Source organism: Megalops cyprinoides, chromosome 2 (genome assembly GCF_013368585.1).
Source record: "Megalops cyprinoides isolate fMegCyp1 chromosome 2, fMegCyp1.pri, whole genome shotgun sequence".
NCBI lineage: Eukaryota > Metazoa > Chordata > Actinopteri > Elopiformes > Megalopidae > Megalops > Megalops cyprinoides.
In genome coordinates, this window is record NC_050584.1 from 43,521,687 (window position 1) to 43,533,841 (window position 12,155).

The 12,155-nt window shown below is 39.5% G+C and overlaps 1 protein-coding gene across 1 annotated transcript; it reads right to left on the bottom strand.

Moving 5' to 3' along the window:
• Window positions 1–1,182: 1,182 nt before the first annotated feature.
• abhd8b (abhydrolase domain containing 8b) lies at window positions 1,183–11,838 on the bottom strand. Its single transcript, XM_036522363.1, has 5 exons — window positions 11,484–11,838; window positions 3,464–4,215; window positions 3,055–3,225; window positions 2,640–2,856; window positions 1,183–2,375 (listed from the first exon to the last, which is right to left on the bottom strand). Exons 2-5 carry the CDS (start codon window positions 4,204–4,206, stop codon window positions 2,160–2,162), a joined length of 1,347 nt encoding a protein of 448 aa, XP_036378256.1. The 5' UTR covers window positions 4,207–4,215; window positions 11,484–11,838; the 3' UTR covers window positions 1,183–2,159.
• Window positions 11,839–12,155: the final 317 nt, after the last annotated feature.

Genomic DNA, 12,155 nt, shown 5'->3' on the forward strand with positions numbered 1-12,155 from the left:
TCTAAGAGCACAGAAACTTTCTTTTCTGTAAAAAAGGCATATTAAATGGGACACTGGTTCTAAATGAATTTCTTCTACTTTTTTTGTCAAAATGCAAAAGACACAGAGCATTGGGTCATTGATAATTAAATAGACTGTGTTGCCCCTTGTTGGCAACATTCACTGTAGACCAGTGTTTCCTAATGCTGTTCTTCAGGACCCACAGTGTTGTGGTATTTCACACAAACTGCTGGGGTTTTAGCCTGGTGTTACTGAACACTTAATTGAGCAGCTATCTGGACTTGACATATCATGAGTTGATCTATGCAGGTCCTTTGAAAGAAATTATGTTAGACATTTTGGGTAACTCTCATCCATTTTACTTTTTTTCTATTTGTGTGTGATAGCACACCTCGAGTCCAGATCAGTATTTAATCAACATTTAAGTCAGTCATTGACCTCAGCCAGAAGGAAAAGCAGCATCACCAGTGGACTTCCAAGACTGCAGAATGGGAAGCAGTGAAAAAAGAATAAGACCTCTCCATAATCAGTGAATTAATCAATCTGGCAAGCCAAACTTCTCCATACAGATAGAATACAGTTTCTTGTGTTCCATTGTTAGCACTTTCACTTTGTTTTATAACATAACAAAGAGCATCTTGAGTCACATACCCAGTACAGATTTTGTCAGATGTTCAATGTTTTTTTTGAAAACAGCCCTTACTTGGAAAAAGTTTAAGGTAATAGGCTACACAACATTTAACATTTCTTATTGATTTGCAGAACAGCACTTTCAAGTCCAGACTACTTAAAATACATTTGTCTCTCATTCTTAAATGATTGTCAAGCACTACTTTTCTCTTTGTTAAGGTGTAGACCTTCCCAGGTTCCCAATTCAATACTTTCCTTTTTAATCATTTATATTTAAAGGAGTGACATGAATGTGACATACCTGGAGTTGTTTATTTAAACAACCAGTAACTCTGCATTTATGAAGTACATCTTTCTTATGAACAGACTGAAAATGTATTCAATACATATACCCTTGAGAAATTTGTAACAGCTGTATTTAGTTGTATATTCAAATTATTTGAATTATGTTCAGTTTTTTTTGGTTGGAATGTATCATATTCATTTTTAATCACAAACAACTTCCAACTCATTTTCAAAAATATATAATTTCTAATTTATTATTGTGCTTCACTAACCTAAGATCATAACCGTAGTAAAAATCACTCTGCAATTTGAGAAGAGTGTAGTGATACATATCCCCACTCCACTTATAGTATATTCAGTGTGCAACAAATATGCTTTCTCCTTCACTTCTGTGGTCCATTTGCCTCTAAGCAGCAAGCCCAATTTGGCCTTGGTATACATGATGCATTTTAAGGAATAACAACTTACATGTATCAGTTAAGTTGATGTTAATATTTCCACCTTACTTTAAAAATGCAATCAAGTAAACATAGAAAATTATTTCTGTTAACTTCGCCTCCTGCATGAAGGTGCCTTGCCTGAGTTTATGGATTGATCTCTTCACATGAAAAGAGGGAAAAAAGCTTAACAGAAATGGGCACTGTGCTTCCATAACTGTGAGTGACACAGATACATTTCTTACCAACAGAGCTACTCAACTGCACCTGCAGTATCACCATCACTTCAAAGCCACTCATAAGCCAGCAGAGGAGAATCGTGAAAGGAAACCCCAGTTACCCACCCTTGAGTAGTCGCTGCAAATGTTACTGTTTTCTCGTCCACCATGACCCTACTCACCAGCTCACAACCTCTCATCTTTCTTTCACATCCTGACAGTGTGTTCATCTGCCCTAGACTCCACATTTCTCTCAGGTTCCAGATAATGTCACAGGCAAAGCCACAGGGAAGACAAGTCACTGCATGAAGAAGAGTGATTTAAAACAACAAACCTTCACCACCATAGCTGCCCTGATTTCCTTCAGGTTGTGTTCGGCTCTTTCCGTTCCTATTGTCTTCACTTCCTGTACATTTCCTGTGGCACGAATTCAGGTCCAGCTCAAGCTTGGAGCTTCTTGTAGCCTCCTGTGACCTTCTCAGACTCTGGCTCTTTTAAAACAGCTCAGCCTGCGAGCAGATATGCCCAGCACAGCCAGCCATGGAACAAGCCACTGAATTGACTTGGTTGGAAACATAATCCCTGTTGGTTACTTGTCCTTGTGCCTGCTTTCTGCTGTAGGCTGGGCCTCAACATTATTTGGAAGAATTTTATCAGGTTCTTGCTTAGGCTTGGACCCAGTGGATGAGCTCTCAGGCTCCCACAGAAAAAACTCATGCAGAAGGGTGTTGACCGTCTCTGGGCACTCCATCATTACCATGTGGCTGCCCTCATCAATGACCTTCAGGAAGGCCAGGAGGAGTATCTGTAATGAGACAGTGACAGTGTCAGGCATTCCCTACAGTACACCAACCATTGAAGCTCTAACTTAGCTCATGAATTCATATTACTGCTGCATTATGGGAAATGTAGGATCAAAGGTATGATATTACACTATTTATAAAAGTTGACATACTATGCTTTTTATGGGTATGAACAATAAATGACTTTGTAAAGTAATGGCTCCTTCTGTTAAGGAAAAAATAGATGACTTGAGGTTTAAAAGCTGTTCTTGTAAGCTACTGCATACCTCTGCCATTCGTTGGTCCTCTTCTATGGGCACAAACTTGTCATGCATGCCATGCACCAGTAAGATTGGCACTGTGAGCTCTGCATGATACACTTCATCCCCCTCTGGCCAGTACTGCCCACTCATCATGGCTCGTAAAACAAAGGACGACACATTGAAAGCATTTCCGTCTTTCAAAAGCTGCTTCTCCTTGGCACCTTGATGGGCAAACCCAGCCCTGGCAATCACAAAGACATAGACGTTAATGAAGGGTGCAGACAGGCAAAGGGCGTCATGATGACCATGATTAAATAGTCTACAATTACTTCTTCCTTGTACGGTTCCTGTAGAAGTAATTTCAGTCTGAAAGATATTGTGGATGTGAAATTGTGAATTAAAAATCTTGCATAGTTGTTTTTGTGGTTTGAACACTTACTTGAGGAAGCTCCAGGCCAAACAAGGGGACAGAAGGTGCAGCACACAGGTAGGAAGGTTGAAGATGGAGCACAGGCTGGGTTCCAGGGCAGTGGGACCTCCACCATTGATCATCACCACCTTGTGAACCTGCTCTGGATACTCATGGGCCAGGAAGGTGCAGAAAGACACCCTGAAAAAAATACAGGAAGGTAAGGCAGGGTGCTCCATGTGTAAATCTGGTTAATGAAAGGTAATTCTAAACCTGAAGGACTCTGGCCCTCAAATACTGAAGTTGCCCATTTCTGGCATGCTTTCATGAATAATTAGATAATGGGCCATTACTCCTTCTGTAATTAATTACTCCAGCCAAATCATTCATGCTTTTTAAGCACTTTTGCTTTGACATTCACATAAATATGAACACAGACCCATAGGAATGTCCGATGAGAATGTTACGCCGTCTTGCATATCGCTTGAAGATGGCACGCAGGTCCTCAGCCAGAGCATAGAAAGTATAGGCAGCAGCAATTTGGGGAGCAGAGCTGACTCCATGTCCAGCCAGGTCAGGGGCGATGACCTCATAGCCAAGGCGGGAGAAGAAGTCTAGCTGGCTTCCCCAGATATCCAGTGAACCTCCCACCCCATGCACAAAGAATAGTGCCACGTCAGAGTGAGTGCCCTTGCAACTGGAGATCTTCCGCTCACAGTCAATCACCACTGTACGCTTTGGCTTACGCCGTCGCCGCCGAGGCGGAGGCTGCTGCTGCTGTCCAGGTGGGGGCGCTGCATTGGGGTCAGGGGTCACCGTAGAAGTGGTAGAGCTGTTATAGTCCGAGAGCTCCACTTCTACGGTGTTGCCGGGCTCTGTGTCACCATTCTGACAGTGCAGGAGCTCAGACTGCATAATGTCACCTAGGTTCTCAATGACCAGTTGCCCATTGCGATAAACAGTGATCTTGCGCTTGCAGTGAACGCTGCCCCCTTCCCCTGTCATCTGCTCAGTCACTGCCGGCCGCTCTGGAATGATGTGTCGCACGCGAAGCACCCTGCCTGGCTTCACTTCCACGAACTCAAAGCCATCTGCTGGCTCTGAGGTCTCGATGGGCACCACCACATTGGCGGACTTTCCTGTCAGGCAGCACAGGATCCCCTCCATAAAGCTTGTCAGCATGGTGCTTGCCTGCAGACAAAAAAGCAGACATTGGTCACGTTATCACACCACACAGTTATGTCATGACATCCAAAATGTATGCATGTACATACTTACACAAAAGCAGACATAAAGCAGTTGTTTAAATCCTGTGTATGAAACTAATTAAGTTTTTTACTGATATTTAATTTCAGATTTATAAGCATATGGTGTTCTTGCAACCCTCCCCAGCATGTCTTCTTCCCCCAGCATGTATTCACTCTCAGAGCTGTCAATCAGAGTGTGGAAACACCAATGTGGTAGCATCTCCCAAAGCACTTATTACAGTGATTCTATCTGAATCACAAGCAAAAGCTCCATCCTCCAATGCCAGCCTTCAGATATAATGTTGAATATAAACAAATTTAAACTGGACTGAATTACAATAATAAGCACATGAAAAATCATTCACATTTTTCAGTCTTCTCCTCATTAATGAGTTCTGTTCCCATCATGTCTTGCATTCATGCTTCCACATCAAGCACTTAATTGCTATTCTCAGACAACTGACATCTTCAAAACCTTTAATTCCAACATATGCCAAACTGAAAATAAAACTGTCCAGTATGAATTTACACCTTAACACGGTAGAGCCCCTATATAAGATGGTCCATAGTAAGGGATAACCCAAGCTTGGCCATGTTTCCCCAGAAGCAGAATATAAATAGACAACCCTCTTCCTCCGACATGACAACTGATGAGTATTAATAGAACAGACCAGTAATGGTGTATGGCTTAGCTATGCCTACGTGGTCATTCTAAAATGCCAAATTAGTAGTGTCCAGTCATAGTTCAATATGAATCACAGCAACCTGAAAACAGTTTTTTATGCCACGCATGTAAATATAGTCATTTGGAGACAGCTCAGACTGCAGCCTCCAATGAGGCTCTGAATGAAGTCAGGATTACGTTCATGGATAATCTGGCTTTAGTTCTCTCAGCGGGGGAAGTGCATAGTGTTGTTTTGGTTCAGTTTCATTCAGCTCTAACACATTCAGTCTCTCCATTTTCCAGAGCTGAATTCAATGCAATTGTTTAAAAATGAGGCGACTAGCAGAAACTTGCTAAAAATGAATAATCTTGCATGGCATTACTTGTGAAATTCCCAGTTTTAGATAAAAGCTCTGGTCTAAGCAGTCACTTACAAGCATGACCACTAATTATATAAATCATGACTAATTCAGCTAGTGTATTTGATTAATGTTTTTGAATATTTAGTCACCTCCTTCATTTAATGGGCCATCAATAGCGAAATGACTAAATTAGTTCTATTCATTTAACCTCTTTCTAGGGGAGATATTTAGGTATGGGATGCCAATTCTTCTGTGTTCTTACATTGTGGCAATTAGTCAGGGAAAGGCTTAGACACTTACAGTGGTTTCACAATTAGGAAAGAAAGTGGTTGGATGTACAAAGCATTTATAAATCTTGTAATGGTTACTGGTTTTATGTGTTGATATATTCAACTGACTATCTGTGGTGTTTATTTCATCGAACACAAAATAATTTTCTTTAAAACTGGAACCAATCTGCTAATTTAAGTTATAATTTAATATCGACTATCCAAATTCCAGTTTAATTTGGTTGCTTCAGAAATCCTCTTCTAAGACTCTGTCCATTATGTCTGGAATCTGTAAACTCTTAATGCAACTTTTATTTTTCATCATTTTGACAAATAAAGGAGGAGTTAGAAACACCGTAACCACACTGCATTCTTCACAACAACCGATGTCAATCTCTGCCACCCCCTTCACACCCACTCAAGCAGATACATTGTGCTCAATCCAAATACAGTTTCTTCTTGTGTTAAATAGCTCTGGAAAAATGAAGCAGCCTTGTGACAAAACTAGCTGCTCCTCTCCACCAGGGATTATCTATTTACTTCTAACCCCCCACCTAAAGATGCTTGGCAAGGCTCCTCATGGTGCTCCCTTCCTGTCCCCCAGTCCCTTTTAATCCGATTAATTCTCCCAACACCACAAGCAGAACACAAGATGTCAGCCACAGTGGTCTGGCAATGAGATGTCTGAATCTGCTATCCATAAAAATGTAAAATTTTGGATCCAGTCAGCTTTGAACTTCACTTCAGTGAGACATATCAAGTCTTGGACTCTCCTCTTCTCCTGCCCAGCAAGGATGACAGTGGATTACAGTGAACAATGTAACAGTTCTGTTTGTTGCTACCACCACTTCCCCATTTCCTTGCACACGCCTGATTTCTCTGCATTACACGCTGTCTCAGCTGCACAGTCTGTGCTGACTGGGTTCTTGCCTAACACCATTTGCCTTGGATATTTTCTCTCTAACCTTTGATAAAAGAATAATGCCCCCTGATGAATTGTAAAAGAAAATCAATATCCCTTGCAAGTGAACATACAAATATGTATACCGCCACCATTTCTGATTCAATGTATTTACTGACACAACCATTCCTGAGATGCGGAAACTTTGTGATCCAGACTAAGGTTTGCTGGTAAGGCTGTAAAGAGCAGTACTGATTATAAGTAGTTGCCAAGAATAACAGTACCACACAAAGAAAAAATATCCTCCCTTAATAAATAACATGTCCCTTTTGTTGTTCAATTCATGGCCTCCTTGGTGCAGAGCCTCAATCAGACAGAAAGAGCTGTTAATGGGACTACTATGCAAGCAAAGAACCTCTCCCATCTACCCCTCCCAGTCAATATCACCTCTTTTCTATTATGGTGTCCCATATTCCTCATTCTATCCTTATATATTATTCAAAACCAGGGGAAGTTGTCTATAAATTATTCATTTTCAAAGCAGTCCACAAAACACCTCTTCAGCAGACTTGTCAATGGGCCATGAAAATCTGTGACAGGAGTTGCTCTAAACCTTTTAATGCTGGTAGTCCATGAGCAAATGTACACTCTTGGCTATGATCTATTTCTGTTAAATTAGATGTTGTTAATCATATACAGAGGTGGGTCACATAATTTTGAATCGTCAGCATTGAGATGAAATAACAAAGCAGACCAGCCCATGAATACCCATCATTTTTATTTGTTCCTAGCGTGATGCTGTAATTACACCATGATCCTTACCTATCCTTAAACATTTATCCTATGTTCCCTTATTATCCAGTGTATTGAGTGCAGCAGTTCTATTGTGAACTTTCTTCTCTCACTTGCTCTGCATGTGCTTTACCTTTCTGTGTCTGAAGTGCAATAAAGCTCCTAGGTCTTTGCTCCCACTGCTAAAGCAGGCCATTCAGCTGGCAATTAAATGTGTAATGCAAAATCCCATGGTACAGATTCAAGCACCAGGCACAATATCACCCCAGCGGCCAGAAAGACATTAAAAACATTCATTTTCAAAATCTCTCTCTCTCTCTCTCTCTCTCTCTCTCTCCTCCCCCCCCCCCCCTCTCTCTCTCTCTCTCTCCTGCACACGCACACACACACACACACACACACACACACACACACACAACGTGTAGGTCTAACATAAAGCCAATACTGAAGGCTTCACTGTACCTTAGGCAAATCAGGAATAGTTTTAAAAAGGTAGAAAAGTTAATCAATGCCTCTAACACAGGACAGCCAAATACAGCAGCAGATTAGTCAGTGATGATGGATCTGGCCTTTATGAGGTGAATTATTCTTCTGTTTCAAGTACAGTATGTTGTTTCTAAATGAAAACGGTCTTCCTCAAAATAAGACCTGTAAGGTAGTCCAATAAGAAGAGGCGAGAATGCCCATCAACTAACAATCTCAAGGAGTTGGTAATGCAGCACAACCTGAAGGGCCTTTATATAAGTTTGTGCTTGCAAACAGAAACTCAGTTGGCTCAGTTTAAGTGTTTGGGGGCAGAATGTCATTAGTCATTGTGATTACATGATAGAATGTCATCAGTAAGTGGCAAGTGAAAACCCTGTCTGAACTGATGGGTTTATAATGTAACGCCAGCAGTGTATTTTCTGCATCTTTTACATCTTTTAACTGAACTATGGGTTCCCGTTCTCAGTAGACAGTAATGCGTGCCACTGCATCTGTATTCCCAATGAAAAGCAAGGATACTACATTCTTAAAGGAGCAACCTTATCGATTACCTTGATATCATGGTCTGACCTCCACCCAGCAAAAATCCCTTCTCTCCCTCAGGCCTGTATTTATACAGTTTTGATAATAAGGGGCCCACTTTTTCCAGGATTAGACAATGAACCACAAATCTGTTGCATAACAAGACAACAGAGAGAATTACATTAGGAATGATGCCGGAAGAAAGTTGCTTGGATCAAGACATGATACACAAAAAGGGCCTGTTGCTGACACTAGAGACCTGACTGGTGAGACCTCTACTGCTGATAATCATGTTTCTAGCATTCTTTCAGGCCTGACATTTGTAGGCTGATGGTGCATTGTGGGCGCCCCTCTGAGATTCATTTGAACAGCAGGCAAACGGTCACACAAATCGATCTGGAGTTTCTGCCTGTGCCACCAGAGACAGCAAGAGTGGAAACTGGAGTTGAGATTTACATATTTTATTTAGTGGTTTATTTGGGATTATGGCAGATTAAGATGCTATCTTCCTGACCTAAATGTCAATGTGAGAGATAAGGATGGTATCAGCAAGATATTCAAAGAAATAAACTAACAAACACAATCATATCATTTCACATAGACATTCAAGAGAAAAATCAGCAAATCTAGATCAAGCAATTCATCACTGCATTATACATTGTATTATGACTGCTCTGGTCTGCATGGGTCAGCAGTGTTTATTGAATAAAATCACATCTTATCTAAAATGAAGACTTTCATTAGGATGGTCTTAGGAAGTCATTTAATGTATGCTCATCATTTCCATGCTGCATATCTAGGAGGATTGCAATCATCGGAATAAGACAGATAACTGCTGTCTCATGTCAGTGTATTTTCATGGTTTTCCTTGTTATGATAGCAATGTGTTCCTATTTTCATAGCATTTTCAAAATAAAGAGGAAAGAGTCTAGGGAGTGTTAGTCCAAAGTAGTTGCACCCGTATTCATTTCATAAGCCTTTAATGTTCAGAGATGATCATAACCTCATAACCTGCAATGCAATGATTAGTGACGAGTACCACAATTCAGCGGAAAAATACAGCCAGGGTATAGAATTGGTTTTATCTAAACTAAACTGGGCTTTGTGTTGCTACATCTTCCCTTGTGCAACACAAGATCACAAGCGACATTCATATCAGTATAATACATAACTGGGGAAAGGGATCACTATAGCGGCATCACATTAGTACAAAACTGACAGAGGCAGGAATTGGTTTTTGTATTTAAAGTCATAAAATGTACACAAAAAAGGCTAACACAAGCATAAATACTGCAACATGTTTATGCTTATTCTCCCAAAGAGAGCTGAGTTAAGGGGCCCAGTTTTCAGTAAAGAGATCAAAGGTTGTTTTAGAGTGAAAAACTGAGTTTCTCTACGGTGGCGTATTCTGTCACAAGGTTTGTTATTTGTGGTCAACCATTCCTTTTTACTTTCCAGTTAAGTTTATTTTTAAAAGGGAGAAAGGCTTGGCTTTGTAACATCTGATTGATTGATCTAGAGCGGAAATATCTAAAAGAGGCAGAGGGAGGAAGTGTGTGGGATGCTGCTGCACATTTTTTTTTCAGAATTGCCTGATAGATGGCCATAGCTTATAAGGCATGTTAATAACTTGGGTACATGTGTGTCCATTGCTTTGTATTGGACATGCTGAAATGTGAGTCAGCTGACAGTGAAAAAGTATGTTATCATAAGGACAATATATTGCTATTTTATTACTTGTTGTCTGTCTTTGTGAATGGATATGCTGTTATCACAGGATGAAAACATTGTATATATTATATAGACTTAATATGTAAAATGGCACTAATTCTTCAAATGAAAGGGGTTGCCAATCTGAATGTGTTTATTCACTGATTTGTGTAGAAGTTATTGCAAGAAGCATTTAAGTAACGTTTATCCTTTGAAATGTTATGTATGGAGTATGGAGTTAAACTGAAATAATAGACTAAACAATGTGGATGGATTATCCCAAGGTTTGAATAGCAAATTCATCTGTTCCTATATTTCATTGACTCTGTAGTTAAAAATGCCATTCATCCTTTGAGCATTATAATCTAATGTTTTCCATCACTCCTTTTAGTTATAATAACAGTGGCTGCTATTTGCTTAATTGAAACATAATGGTATTGTTTTAAATATATGCCCTTGCACTAAGCCAGGCAGTTAGAATGTTAATTTCACATGCTGAAGCTTGTGCTGTGATTGAACTTAATTGCTCGCCTTTATAGAAACTGTGTGCAGTATAGCAAGACCACCTTAAAAGTGTTACTTAACGTGAAATATAAACTGTCACTAACTATCCACTTCCATGATACTAAACAGTCAGTTAATCAATCTGATCAATTTGAATCTTAACAAAACAGGTATTGCACGAGTGATTGTAGTAATATTAAATTTAACACGATGAATCAATATATCTTATTCAAGGACCCTTTTGGAAAAAAATCTTAATCAATGTTTCTTAAACAGTGACAACTCCATCACAAATTAAATTTGAAATAAACTTCATAAAAGCAGATCCTAAATGATAGCATGCCATTGGTATACAAATATGTTATAAAATGAAATTTTTCCACTTAATTCATTTTGCATCATTACCTTTTGACTAGCAATTTAAAACTGGGTCACTCAAGGCTTATCATAAAACATTCATGAAAAACGAATTAAACTAGCAAAAGAATGTTTTTCACGTGTGTACCATCAATTGACTTAGAGGTTAAAAAATTTTTGTCAACCTACAATGCAGTAAAACACACAACAAAGACTCGACCCTAGTCGCTGGTATTTGAATGAAAGACAGACGAATAACTGATGCAGCAAATAGTCGGCAAATGCCAGAATGGTATTCAGCCCTTCACCCATATGCATTTGGCACAAAATGCAACTGTATTTAAACGGTCACTGTATTTCAGTTTGATAGATATAATTTGTTGTCATAATAATGCTGACATTACCAATGTGACACAAAAAATATAATAGGATAATCATATATATTTAGCCATCTGTGAGTGTGTTGCGCAGGAACGCAACATACCAGACAGATTGTTGCCTTCCCTGTTAGATATTTAATACTGACATTTGCGCTCATTTAATATACTGTTTTACATTTTAAATTGCATCAATTTAAACCTTCATTTAAAATCCATTAATTCCGAAATAATGTAACGTTTGTAACCAACGAATGTTAAATCTTACCTTGTGATGATTATTCCAGCAGGTGAGAAATGTTTAGCACCTTTCCAAGACACAGTAAACCAAGCGTTGTGGAAAAGGACGAGCTATAATCTGTTGCAGCCAATCCAGTAATCTAATTTAACTGGAATCTGCTGCGCTGTACTTGGTGCCTGTATCTCCATCTGTGGTTTACATGTTACTGTCGAAAGGAATGAAATATATAGGCTACGTTTAAATGAACAAACGTTGTGCGTTAAGGGTATATTGTTCCTGACATCTTGATGAACCCACTGTCATCGCGAATATGTCAGGTATTTAGTAACACATTCTTATCTACTAGCATCTACTGTAACTGTGCTCGTGTGTCATTTTCTGCTATCCGCTTGCCCTTGTGGTTCTGCACTCACAGACCCGCCCCCTTCTATTTGACTAACAGGTATTTAAACCAATTATGGAGACATTACTGTTGCTATAGGCTGCCAATAGGGTGGTAGTGTTCCTGTTGCTGAATGAAGTGGATGTTGATGAAGGAGAGCCAAACAAAAATGCTTTCAGAATGACCATTAATAACGAGGCTCATCCACAGGCATACCAGTGTGGACTTACGATTTGGTAACTTATTTTAAGTGTTTTTTTACAAGTATTCTCAATTCATGAATGATTTCAATGAATTGCCATAGTAGTATGTTTCTT

What these genes read in the sequence shown, in the direction of transcription:
- abhd8b (XM_036522363.1), bottom strand. Translation starts at nt 4,206, where the DNA reads ATGCTGACAAGCTTTATGGAGGGGATCCTGTGCTGCCTGACAGGAAAG. An exon ending in TTGGCCTGGAGCTTCCTCAA is followed by an intron (nt 2,857 to 3,054) that starts GTAAGTGTTCAA and finishes TGTGATTGCCAG; the next exon opens with GGCTGGGTTTGCCCATCAAG. An exon ending in AGGACCAACGAATGGCAGAG is followed by an intron (nt 2,376 to 2,639) that starts GTATGCAGTAGC and finishes GTCTCATTACAG; the next exon opens with ATACTCCTCCTGGCCTTCCT.